We start from the raw sequence: 12,740 nt of genomic DNA, 5'->3' as shown, positions 1-12,740 counted from the left end.
CCCCACACTCCTAAAGGTAATGATGCATTTAGGATGTTCATGGTGACTCCAAAAAAGCCAAGATGCTCACAAGGCACAGGACAGCACTGAGAAGATGCAGAATCCTGGGGTCTGAAAGCTGCATTATCTGTATTCTCAGAGAATCTGTGTGAGCTCATCAGCTCCAGTGCAGCATCATGCTGACACACTGTACTGCTTGCACTCAGAGTCTTGGGGAGGGCAAGCCCAGGACATTCCCTGTGATACCACGCTGCTGTGTCTATGCACATGCTGTCTGGTGGAATCCAAATGAGAAACTTAATGGCAGCAATTTATCTGCCTTTCGTCTTTTCTGTGCTTCTCAACCATAACTTGAACTGCTTAGGATAGGAGTAGAGTTTGCAGTCTCTCTAGTTCATGGATCCAAGTCTTTCTGCTGAGGAGGATCATGAAGGAAGGCATTCCCACAGTGCACTATGTAGGCATGCCTGCCTGTTGCTGTCCTCTGACCTCAGGGGAAGATGCCTGCCTGTTGCAGTCCTCTGACCTCAGAGGACCACTCCAAAATACTATACACCAAACACAATCTCTTAATAAAACAGCAAAACATTAGTAAGAAATTGCCACAAGTTTACAAAATATTAAGCCAACCAGTAGTTGCATGCATTTAGTGTGAAAGTCAGAAGCGGTTAGAAAACAAGCAAACCAACCAAAGCAAGTATACCTACAAATATATATATATATAAATGGCAGAGAGAAAAAGCAGCCATCTACATACACATGTCAGGCTGGGGACCCTGTACCTTCAAAGGCTCAGGATAAGAGAATGAAAGAAGCAGAAAGCGGCTCATGGGAGTCTCCCTTCACGCCTGGTGGCAGTAATGAAAAATCTGGATGAAAAATTGAGTGATATCACAGTAAGTCACCTAACCCTGCATGAGGGGGCAACACAGTAACATCTGGGCAGGGGCCTCTACTCAGCAATCACTTTGCATTTGTCTGTGGGTTTGAATCTGTGTCACTTAGCAGCTAGTGAATTTATGACTAGGGCACCTCCAAAAAGGAGCTGTGCCCTTCCTGCCAGGGCACAATTGAGTTGCTGGCCCATGAGCACTGCTAAAAAATTAGTAACATATTAAATCTTCCCTGTAAGACAGTTGGACTCCATGGGATTGAAACTTTAATAACAGAGAAACTTCATCTCTAGTTTTTGCCCCAGCTACTTGGTTCAGGTCCTGAGGCAAGCAGAAGACTGTTTTCAGTTATCCCAGGAGACTGAGCATCCACCTAAATTGCTGATCAGAGCACGGAACCTGCTGAGCAGGTTTCCAAATCATAGAATGGGCGCAGAGAGAAAAGGAAGAGATTGGTGAGTGGCATGGCTGTTTCTGCAGCAAGCATATGATTTGATGTTTCCTCATTTAGAGTTCCTCAGGTTAAGCAGACTGCATGGAGCAGTCCCTCAGGGGCACCTGGCAAACAGGAGGCCTCATCATAAGGCTGGCATAATTTCTGAAACTACAGTCTTCCTAGGCAAGTGTCAGCTGGCTGGAGCTTGCAGACTGGTCTTGAGTGTTTTGAACAAAAAAACCACGGGATCCTAGCAGAAAAGTCATGACTACATAATTTATGCCAAATGGGCAAGTCTACTGCACTGATGTGGGACACATTCCCAGTTTCTTGGAAACAAGACAGTATCACATAATTTATATGAAACTGGGCAGAGAACAAAAAGCTTGAACTAAAGAGCTGCTCCCTGGTAACTACTGCTTGCATTTGCCCTCTGAAAGCCAATATCAGCATGGAAACTGAACCAGTGTTGGGACCATCAGCACTACTTTGCATAAAGGAGATGGAACCTTCCTAGAGTCAGGTTAGCCCTCAAGCTGGGCAACACAAGGACTGTGTCTCAAATAGAAAAAGGCCTGCCCATAACATGGAGAATGTAGTCTTGGATTTTAGATTTTACTGTTCTAAAGCCTCCTATTTGAAATCAGCAGTAATCTTGTGGAAGGGCTACACCCCAGGCAGGTTATGACATGGGAGAAAAGAATTGACCTTCTTCCCTTATTCAAAGGATTGCTGGGAAATTGCTTGCCCAAAGGCGATCTGCAACTTAAGTTTTTAGTTCCAAACATTCTGATGTCAGACAAAGAGACTTTGAAGTAAAGAGGAAGCAGAGGAAGAAGGAAGGCCTGAAGCTCTGGAGATGGGCAAGGCAGAGAAAAGACAAATAAAACACATAGGTGGTTTGGGAAACAGGGGAGAATTACAAGGAAGAAACAAGGAATGGAAAAGTCTCTGAGTTTGGGAAAGCTGAAGGCCTGGTAGAAATTAGCTTCATGGCTGGAGCACAAAAGTGCTATGTAACCAGCTCATGGATGATTCAGCCTAGGAAAAGACCCCTGACCTAGTGGAGGCTGAGTGTGGAAGGCAGGATGGCAGCCAAGCAGGACAGGCTGTGATTTCCTGGAGTGGGCGGATTTGACTGTTGTGATTCTGGAAGCGCACTGCCTGGCCAGGACAATGCCCACTAGTTACTGAAAGGGTACTGCCTCTGTCAGAGCAGACACCCATTCATCTTCCAGTGCCAGCTTTACCAAATGCTTCCTCCTCTGCTGCAGAGTCAGACTGGAGGGAAGGAGCAGCTCAAGCCTGTCCAAAAGGACATTTTACATCACTTCTCCAGCAAGATTACAGATGGCATACCCAAATGCATCACTGGATGCACTGGGCTGCCCTGCAGAGGCCCTGGGGCGGATGGGGTCTGGTGTTCCTCACTGGAGAGGACAGGTGGGCAGGGCAGGGTGAGGGGAGGGGTTGTTAGCAGTAAAGTCTCACCTTCTGCGCCCCTGAGAAGGCGTGGTAGTAACATGAGACATAGGTCATTATGGCCTTCTCATCCGGCCTTAGCGTGCCTAAAATATCTGTGCAGAGAAGGAAAAGAGGTTGAAAGGATAAAGTAAGAAGCAGCACATAGGATAAAACAAAACAATAATGGGTGGCGTGAGAGAGGGGGAGAAAACTTCCCATCATGCATTGCAGGACAGGCCAAACAGATTTCCATGCGGAGAGCTGGGAATTCGGATCAGAAGGTGGCTAGCAGTGTTGGCTTGTGGCTCAAAGCGGCACCCCTCCCTACCCCCAATCCAGGGCAGCCTGAGATGGGGATCTGGCCTGGCCCAAGGATGCCAACGGGCTGTTTGGAGATGTGGCCGCCCGCGCTCGAGGCCCTCTGTGCGCCGAGGAGCTGGAGATCAGAGCCTGCCCACGCAGAGCGCTTCCCACAGGATCTGCTCTGCTGCAACCCGCACTGCCTGCTCCTAAGGCACTCAAGCACACCAGCCTGCTTGGATTTGGCAAGAGATGTGTGCAAGGTTCCACCCGCAAAATGGTTCCCTTAAGAGTCTCCATTACCAACAGGAAAATGGTAAACCAGAAGTAGCAAGACTCAACTGCCTGATTTCCAACATGGATGAGAATAGAGGGGGGAAAAAAGGAAACTAATGAACAAAAACAGGCATCTCTGTCATGATAAGCAATGCTCTGTTTGCAAAACCACCATGGATGTACTTGTTAGACATGCTTTGTAAGCCCCAGGTGAACTGGGACTGAATTTGTGGCACAACTTGAAAAAGCAAGCAGGTTCAGACCTTAAGGTAAGGGTGCTGGAACCTGCAGCATACATAAGGCAAAAGATAAAGCTTTGGCCATTCATTAAACCCTTCATAAAACCTCAGTCAGCTCTGCTTCTCCACCATTGGAAAATGGAAAAAAAAAAAAAGTGAATAGATAACTGTATTATTTCCCATGAGGGAAGATGCAGTTTCTGCTGGGCAGAGCATTTATGTGGTGGTCTTTGCTTTTTGTAAGATCAGCATCCTACCTCAGATTTACCAGGATCAAGAGGTACAGGTTCTTGGCCATTGGGACAGCAGTTCATAAGGCAAATGGAGAAGGCAGAGCCCCCCACTTCCTTACATTTACATGTGTGCCAGAGTGTGGCATACCTAAATGCCACTGGAAGTACTGCTGACTACAGGGAAATGGAATTCCTGGCTCCCTTGCCCCATGTATTTTATCTGGGGCACCACTTTGAACCAACAGCCAACTCTACCAAGAACATAATAATAAAGATGACCGTAGCTAGAGAGGAGAGAGAGAAAGAAAAAAAGGTTTGGACATTAGCAACGGCACCAGGTGTGCTCTGTGGAGGGAGCTTGGGATCCTGCGATACCTTCTGGGCTCCTGAGAAGGCGTGGTAGAAGCTAGAAACATAGGTCATGATGGCTTTCTCGTCAGGACGGGCAGTTCCAACAATGTCTGTCAAAAAAAACCTCACGTTAAGAGCATAATCAAGTGATGGGAGGAAAGCAGAGGAGGGGTAGAACCACACTGTCCAGGAGGCCTGCTGCGGCGTGCGTGTGTCATAGCCACTCCATAGGGCTTCCCAGCATTCCCCAGAAGATGTGTGTGTTTCAGAACCCAGGATATCACCCTTCTGGTTCTCCTCCATCGTAACATTTCCTCCAGAGTCTGGCCAGGCTAAGGCAGCCATATGTCAGCATGTCTTGTGTCACACTGAGTGGACTGAATCAACCCAAACTGGCATCAGGCTGACATGACTTTTATAGACATACTGCAATTTCTTCATGCAGTTCGGTCCTTCTGGAAAGATACTTTCTCCCTTCTTTTCCATGTCTCCCTCCTCCATTTCAACACAATGATGGCTTGAATTTCAAGAGCCCTTTCATTAGTTTCAGGGGAAACTCAACACCTCCAGAGATCAGAATTAATGGTGTGGAGGAATGCACATTAGCTCGACTCCATGAGGGAGGAGAGAAATCAGTAAAGAGCAATGAGAACTCTTGCCAGGGGCCCTCTTCATCACTGCTACTTTTGCTGAGATCTGAAGCTAGATCCACTTATTTTGGAGGTGTCTATTTCCTACAGAATGGCAGGAAACATTTGAATCTACTCTGGAAACCTCATGTTTTTTTTACCTCAGCATGATGAATGCAGGGAAAGCAAAACTGATCTCTGGGGATGAGAAATACTACCTAGGAATATGAATATCCTAGCTACTGAAATACAGGGTCACTGGATTTGGCTGTCCTATTCGCACCTTTCCTCTTTGCTCCTCTCACTCCTTTATTTTACAAAAATCTTTAACTGCTTCTCTGTCCAATCCAAGTCTGAAATACAGCTTCTGCCATTGAAACCAGCTGCCTTCAGGCCAATAGCCAACAACCAGTGAACTATTTCAGGCTGTTGTTGTACTCCAGAGTTACAGTCTTCAAAATCTATTGCCAAGTTGGCCCTGACAAGGCTCTGAAAAGTAATCCTTGCTGTCCCAGTGGCCTCAGACATGCAGTCATAATCAGCAGCAAAAGCATCTCTGAACATGGAACTCTGCCTTAGTCTCCAGACCCAGTCAGTGAAGGATCTGCATTCCAAACATTTCTGAGAAGTCAAGAAAAAGCACTTTATAATAATAATACCATGCCCTCAAAAGGAAGAACACTAGCAAATAAACCCTGGAGCAAAAGGAACCAAGTCCTACACCATACACTAACTCATTATTTGGCTTGGTAATTGAAAGGGAACACTCAGTCAGCAAATGACAGGTGTTACTCATCTCTGCCTTGTTTGTCAACCCCAAGCTAAGATCTCCATGCTAGACTCAAAGACTGAAGGACAGAGGAGGAAGAGAGAAGCAGAACATGTGACTCATTATTCCATTTTAACTTTTTCCCTATGCATTTACCACACAGTCACGCAGGGAACATTCAGAGGTTACTGAAATCTTGTACAAAAGAAGTCCACCTAGAAGAAGTGGAAAATTTCTTGAGAAAAAGCAAGTTAAAAGCTATTGGATTCTACTTTACCTTCTGCATCCAGCATCTTCGGAATATCCAGATATTTCTCAGCCACATCAAAAGCTGTGTTTAGATTAGTGAGAGGATCATCCTGGGAAAAAAAAACAGAGGAAGAGCATCAGCATCAACTTCTAACATGGTACACAGCATTTCTCTCAGAAAGAGTTTGGTAACTGTGCTTGCCAGACAAAATTCTGTGTGAAGCCTCATGTAGCAGGATGAAATATTTAGCTTCCTTTTGAAAAAAAGAGCCTGGGGACTTTTGGTATGATAATTAACATATAAACTATACACTTACAAAAATAGGAATAATGCATTTTATCTTGAATCTAGTTGTAAGTAAAATTAGCTTCACATCACACAGATAGTAAATGATGAGACCACATCTCACATTTACATCTCATGCTTATATTAGGTTTGCAACTTCCATTTTAAAGAACTGTAGAGCTGTGTATCTGTTAGAACATCTAAGCAATACTAAAATAGTAACAACATCTGCAACGGGTGCTGTCCTTAGCAAGTGTACAGTTTGTTGAACACCAGTTGAGTGGGAGGAAGAGAAATGTTTCAACAAATCTCTACAAAACAAATACATATAAAAGTACCCATTTTGCCTTGAGTATGGCTTTTCCTTCTGCACAGCTCTTGTAATTTCCTTAGTACATTTCTATTCCTCTCTATATAAACTTCCTGTAGATTTTAAAAAGCCACACAAGAATAACTGAAATACAAATGTAATTGAAAATGAAAGACTCTCTGAAAACTGTGTCCAGCATTCAAACATAATAATTAGCAAAAAGACACTTGCCAACCCGTATTGGGTTCTCATACCAGCTTGTTCCTGTATTTCTGTACAACTATGATACTTGATTATTCTGAAGGATCAATCCACAATTTGCATTATCAGTTTCTACTGACATGTGGCTTCTACTGGATATAAACTGCTAGTGTTTAGCCATCTTTGGTGTCTTTTGGGAGGGAGGAAACACAGGGTGGTACACTCCATATTATCATTTGTACCACACACACTGAGACCCACATAAAAAGCCAACAAATAAGTAGTAAAATTATTTCAGCTTCTTTCTAGAATGGCATCCATGTTCTGTTTATTTTCTATTTGAATCATGTGCCTTTGCTTATTGCACTGACTTGGAAGATTAAGCTGTGCCTGAACTCTAATCAACAGGCAGTTTCCTTCGAACCCACCCAGCAGGAAAGATGAAGCTAAGCAGGCTTGGGCAGACAGGGTATGGGCATGAATAAAACTTCCTCTATGGCACTGGTCATTATGCTGCCCTCAGATTACAGCCTTCATGAACTAGGAAACTGAGCTGCTCTGAAAAGCAGTTTCCTGCAGCATTTCCCTAGGAATCAAGCATGAATTAGGGTTGGCATCCAATATCAGCAACATATTCCTTTGGGTGAATGTCTCTATCAGACAGTAATGTTTCACCTATTAAAGTAATTCAAACACAAAGGCCACTAAAACAGACAGGGATCTGTATTAAATCCATTGGAACAAGTCAATATTAAGCAGGCAATGCTGCACAGGCACGCTGTGATGAAGCCAGCAGTATGACAGTGTCAAATCCCTGTATTCCTATATAACACACCTTCAGTGGTGACTACATCACATATATCTACATCCACCTCTTCAGAGTTGAGCAGTGGAGCAGGCAGTGGATTTTTATTATTCTCCAGCTACAAGGAACCATCCTATGCCATGGAATTAGAGGAACCACTTCTATTTCAACCTACTTGTCTTCTGTGCCTGATGTGGAGAAACCTCTATAACCCACAGCGTAACCAACAGCCTTATCTGAGGAGGTGAGACTAGCTGGTATATAACCTTTGTTTACCTGGCCCTAGCTTCATTTAGGTAGAGAAAAATAACAGATTTTTCTGTCACTCAAGTGCAGGAGCATCCAGAAATGCCAAATGGCAACACCCTAAACAGTTTTCCCTTAACCCATGTGCCATTTTCTATTTCAGTAGAAATGTCACCACTGTGCAGCAAATTTCAGCCCATGCTGACCATGATCATCGCAGTTATTAACACCTTGACAGAGTTTTTAGTATTAATACAAACCCTTCATTAGCATAGACCCATCTGAACAAGCTGCATGAAGATCTGCCAGCCTCTCTTGGAGAAAAGGGAGGAGCAAATCTCTCACTGGAGATAGCTTTCCTATCAGTTTGCAAGTAACAACACCAGGAGCACTGTTGCCAAAGGTTACAAAGAATTTTTTGGCTGAAATCTGGGAGAGGTTTCCTGATGGGAAAACTTACTGGGCTTGGGCAGTCCCAAAGGAAGGGCTGGAAGTTTTAACGTGTGGGAAACTGAAGACTCACCTAGATAAAGCCAGCAGATTTCTACTTCAAATGCAATAAAGATGTGTGATCACAGCATCTCTTAAGGAATAGCACTAGTCTTAAGCACTGCTTAAGCTACCTAAGTCCAAGACTAGCTTGGAAATGAGCAGAGAGCTACACTCAAGCAACACTCTGTTCCCTGTAGGAAAAACTTCACCCCTCAAGAACAGTGGAGCAGCTGATGCTAACAATGATGTTTCTTTGTGCATGAGTTAGGGCTTCCCCCGGGGCTTTTCAAGACTACAACAGGGTCTCAAGCCCTATGAAATTCCTCCCAGCTCCATCACTTTCAGTTCCATCCCACTGTACACCAGCTAATCATTATCTCAAATCACCTGTTTCAGTTGACACCCATGAGAAGGAGTAGTATAATGAAGACTGGCCAGTCAGCTCCAAGCCTTGCTCTGCAGCACCATGGCTGCAGGCACACTTTAAGGACCCAAGCACAGCAGATCAAATAAAAGACAAGTCACCTGTCCCCTGACTCCTTCCACAGATGAAACACACACCCAGAAGAGCACTGACCCAGATGAGGCTGCGGAGATGTCTTGGTTGCAATTCCATTTGCATGAATATAGGAATGGCAGAGGCATGAAAAGGAACAGCAATTCCCAGACTCCAGCTGGGCTAGCCACAAGGAAATCTACAGCTTTACCATGGAGGAGTGGTGGCAGACAGCAAACCTGCCTGAGACAGCTGCCAACCTGGCTCATTCTCTGCCTTTGCTGACTAAAGACTATCACAGCTCTTCATCTTTTGCCACAGCCCTATTCACGGAGGAACTCCTTTCCTCCTCCAGCTATTTCCAAGTCCTTGCAGCACACAAGGTTGCCATGGCAATTATTGCAATGTAACATAAAAAACATCATCTATTAACTAGCAATCAGGAAAGGAGATGGAGGGGAAGGAAAATTGAGAGAGAGCAAGCACTTACTCTATCTGTTAGAATTGAAGACACTACGAAAGAAATCCAAAACTCATGTTTTCAGAAATACCTGCATATAACACAGCAGTACACAGACCACACTTCTATACATATTGTGGTATATGAGGGGGTGTCAGAGCCAGCAGTCAATCACTGTACTTGACAAAAGTATCTTAGATGTGGCTCACAGGTGAGCTACAGTCAAGGATAAAAGGAGGAAGGGAAACCCCATGTTCTGCATACCTCTCACTTGCAGACCATGAGCTGAATTCTAAGACCTTATCTACAGAGAGCTGGATAATAGCAGACAGATCTGCACTAAATAGAAACTATCTAACCAAGTAGCTGGGGTGTCAGGGAATCACCAACACCAAGCTGGACTTGCACCTGTTGTTTTGAGGCCTGAACTATACAAATAAATTCAGCTAGGCAGTGCCCGTATGCAGAGAACTGTGCTTGTTCCACTAATACAGCTAGACTAGGAAAAATAGCTAGGAACAAACTCAGTACAAAACAGTGCTGACAAAAGAAGTTGCTAAATTTTGGGAAGACATATGGCTACTACACTGCCTGGCTACCTTTTGCAAGTATACACTGCAATACAGGTCTGTAGCTTAGACTCAGGCTCTGTGAAAGAGCAGAAAACAAGCTGCAGAAGAATGCTGCCCAAACAAAAAGTACAGTGCAGAACTCTGGGCAGCTTGGACTGATTTCATCTCTGTATCTCATAGATTTGTGTGTATGTGTATACACAGAAACACACACAGCATTGCCAAAGGCACACACAACTGAGATGCCACTAATTGCTCCCTAGAGCTGGAAGAGAACTTGAGGTGGATCTCTAATCTACTATCCACTGTAATGGCTGCTTCTCAGTAGCCTCCTCTGTGTTTATACACTACACTAATGGTTTCAAATATCTAGCATAAAAAAGGTTAACTTCCCTTCAGCACATATCAAGTGCCAGAGCTAAAGACCAGACTCTAAGTTCCTCCTAGCTATTTGCTCAATATTTCATCAGTTGTACAGTTCTCCAACATACATTTAAGCTCATCTCTTTAGAGTAACTGAGGTAGAACAACAATAAAAATTATACAGAGAGTGTGAGAAGACTTAAGGAGGACATAAGGAATCAGATGAAGGATAGGATCAAAAGCAAGCAGAGATCAAAAGATGCTGGCTTCATTTAACCTTACTTCAAGTAGGAAAAATCCCCTCTTGTGTACATTGAGTTTGGCTAGAACAATCACCCTATTTTTCACCTTAAAAAGCCTGCAGTCAATATCAACAAATAACTCACTTTCCTTCACTCTGTTTTTGCCTGGGTTTGGCTCAGGGCTTTGTTGATAGCAGAGTGCACTGCAGCATTTACCTGCCTGGGTTTGTCAGGCACACATTGCTTAGCTTGTGTTGTTTTCCCAAGATTAGGCACAGAAAATGTTACTCTAATAATTCCTTTTCTTCTTGCTGCTGTTTATGTAAACAGGTACAGTCTCCCCCCACTGCTTATTCATCAAGTGCTAACTCCAGACTAAAACTGATCAGAAAAACTGACTGCTCTGGAAGACAGTAAAGATCTAAAAGGTTATTGAATAGCAGATCAGGCACCGTACAATTACTTGCCTCTGGGATGCAGCTAATTTGGGTCATTTACATTTTCCATTTGAATGGGGATCCAAGAGCCCAGATCTGTTGGTCATGGGCTTCTATGTTTATTTCCCTAACATCAGGCACGCCATGTACTTAAAAATACCCAGTCCAGGAGACCAGATAAACAAGATTTTTGTGTTAGCCCCAGCAATAACACATTAATTACACTCTTGGTGACATTTTATTATGCTCTTGGTGACATGGGCACAGATATAGTGAAACTGGATCTCAGCAGACTGCAGGAATGCCAGTAGGACAAGAACCTAGTTTGATCTTCTACTGCACTGCTGGGTCAAGACATTGGGAGCAGCATAAACCACTAAGTGGATATCCATATTGAATTATCCATTCAGCAATCTTGTCTCCAAACCACACAGAAAGTAAACTTCGGAACAGCTTGGTATCATGCTGCTGGAACAAGTATTTAAGTAAAATTGAGTTTTCTGACAAATGCTGATACCTAAATGCTACAAGAAGCCCAGAAGCATTGCAGATGACTACAGAGCTAAGCTGGCAGCATGTGACAAGTGTCCAGCGAGGGCACACAAACCCCTCAGTGAGCTATTGCATTTTGAACACCAGATAACTGGTTTCTATCCAACTCTCCACAGAAATGCTAAGCCTGATTTGACTCACTAGTCTGTGACATTAAGAGAGAACTATTCTCACATTTGGTGTTACTGAGTTTGCCAGCTTTTGCTCATCAGCTGGGATTGGGGCACGTGTGTCTCATACAAGGCAGTCTGAAAGCAGGGAAAGTCAAGCAGGAAGCTCATTAAGTTCACGCTTCACTAAGAAGCCTGAATATACTGATTCATCCCTCCTTCCTTCTTCCCTCAGTCCTGCAACTGCCAGCTTGTGCTGAAGTTCTCCAATTATGTTTATCAAGCTAATTCTTTTCCCTCTTTACTTCTAAGGTGCCAAGCATCTGGTCTGATAGACAAATGGGATTTGTACCTTTCGTAGCTTCCCGTAGTCGATGAGCTCTGGACGGTGTCTATGAATTAAAGCACAGAAACCAAGGCCATCCTTCCAGCTATGAGAGAAACACAAGAGACAACAATGAACATTGTTCAGCCATGGAGACACACAGTGGTGAGGGAAGGCACCAAGACAGTGAGATAACTAATTCTGGTTTAGTTTCCAACTAAACTTCTGTAAGTGCTGGGAATGAGGGATATCTTGTACATACATGAGACTGCAATAAAGATTCCTTTCAACCCCTACAAAAATCCACTGTGATTAAGATTTGCCCATTGAGCTGGCACTCCATTTTTGGCAGTTCTCTGTGCTGAACTCTCTGTGCCTGTCCTGTGCAACATGTGAGCTCGAGTTTGAAAAAAGGTGTAGATACAAGCCATAAAGGAGGAACAAATGAAGTCCTTAGGGAAAAGGCAGATGTCTCCAGCTAGCTCCACTAAAGCATTGGCAAGCACAGATGGCAGTTAAGCTCAGAAGTGCTTTACATTATATGGTTCATACAAGGCTCCAAGATGTGGTGGAAAAAACACTATTATGCACCATCTTCACTGGAACATCTGCCACTTTGGAAATATGAAAAGCAGAGCAAGAGAACCTCTTATTCCTTCCCAGCTTTGCCATACTACAGAAGTTAGGAGGCAGTCCTTTTTTCATGGCTACTGAAGTGTTCTGAGTTTTCACAGAGCAAAAGCTCTCTTGCTTAGCCCATGCCACAAATGCTGCTCTTTGAGGACTTAATGCCCTGAAGAACTTTATGAAAGCAGCAACTGTAACCTGAATAAGGAATTGGGATGTAGGTACTTGGATCCTCTTAGAACCTCTGCCTTCAGTTTCCTAGGCATCTCTGTGGATCACACTGCTACTTGTGTAACATGCACATACATTGCCTTGGGAGGTCTGTCAGGAATATTGTTGAACATACTGAGAGACACAGGAAAATAAAAGAGATTGTA

At 43.9% G+C, this 12,740-nt stretch overlaps 1 protein-coding gene across 3 annotated transcripts in view; it reads right to left on the bottom strand.

Moving 5' to 3' along the window:
* Nucleotides 1-12,740, bottom strand: part of ACTN1 (actinin alpha 1) — an 85,613-nt gene that overhangs the window by 19,721 nt on the left and 53,152 nt on the right. For all 3 annotated transcript variants that reach the window (XM_056492160.1, XM_056492158.1, XM_056492159.1), the window contains exons 6-8: nucleotides 11,764-11,842; nucleotides 5,868-5,949; nucleotides 4,217-4,302 (exon numbers count right to left, since the gene is read on the bottom strand). In XM_056492160.1, coding sequence (XP_056348135.1) covers nucleotides 4,217-4,302; nucleotides 5,868-5,949; nucleotides 11,764-11,842 — 247 coding nt within the window. The remainder of the gene's footprint in view (nucleotides 1-4,216; nucleotides 4,303-5,867; nucleotides 5,950-11,763; nucleotides 11,843-12,740) is intronic.

This window comes from Oenanthe melanoleuca, chromosome 5 (assembly GCF_029582105.1).
Source record: "Oenanthe melanoleuca isolate GR-GAL-2019-014 chromosome 5, OMel1.0, whole genome shotgun sequence".
NCBI lineage: Eukaryota > Metazoa > Chordata > Aves > Passeriformes > Muscicapidae > Oenanthe > Oenanthe melanoleuca.
Note: the sequence above shows the minus strand (reverse complement) of the source record. Positions and strands in the feature narration are given on the sequence as shown.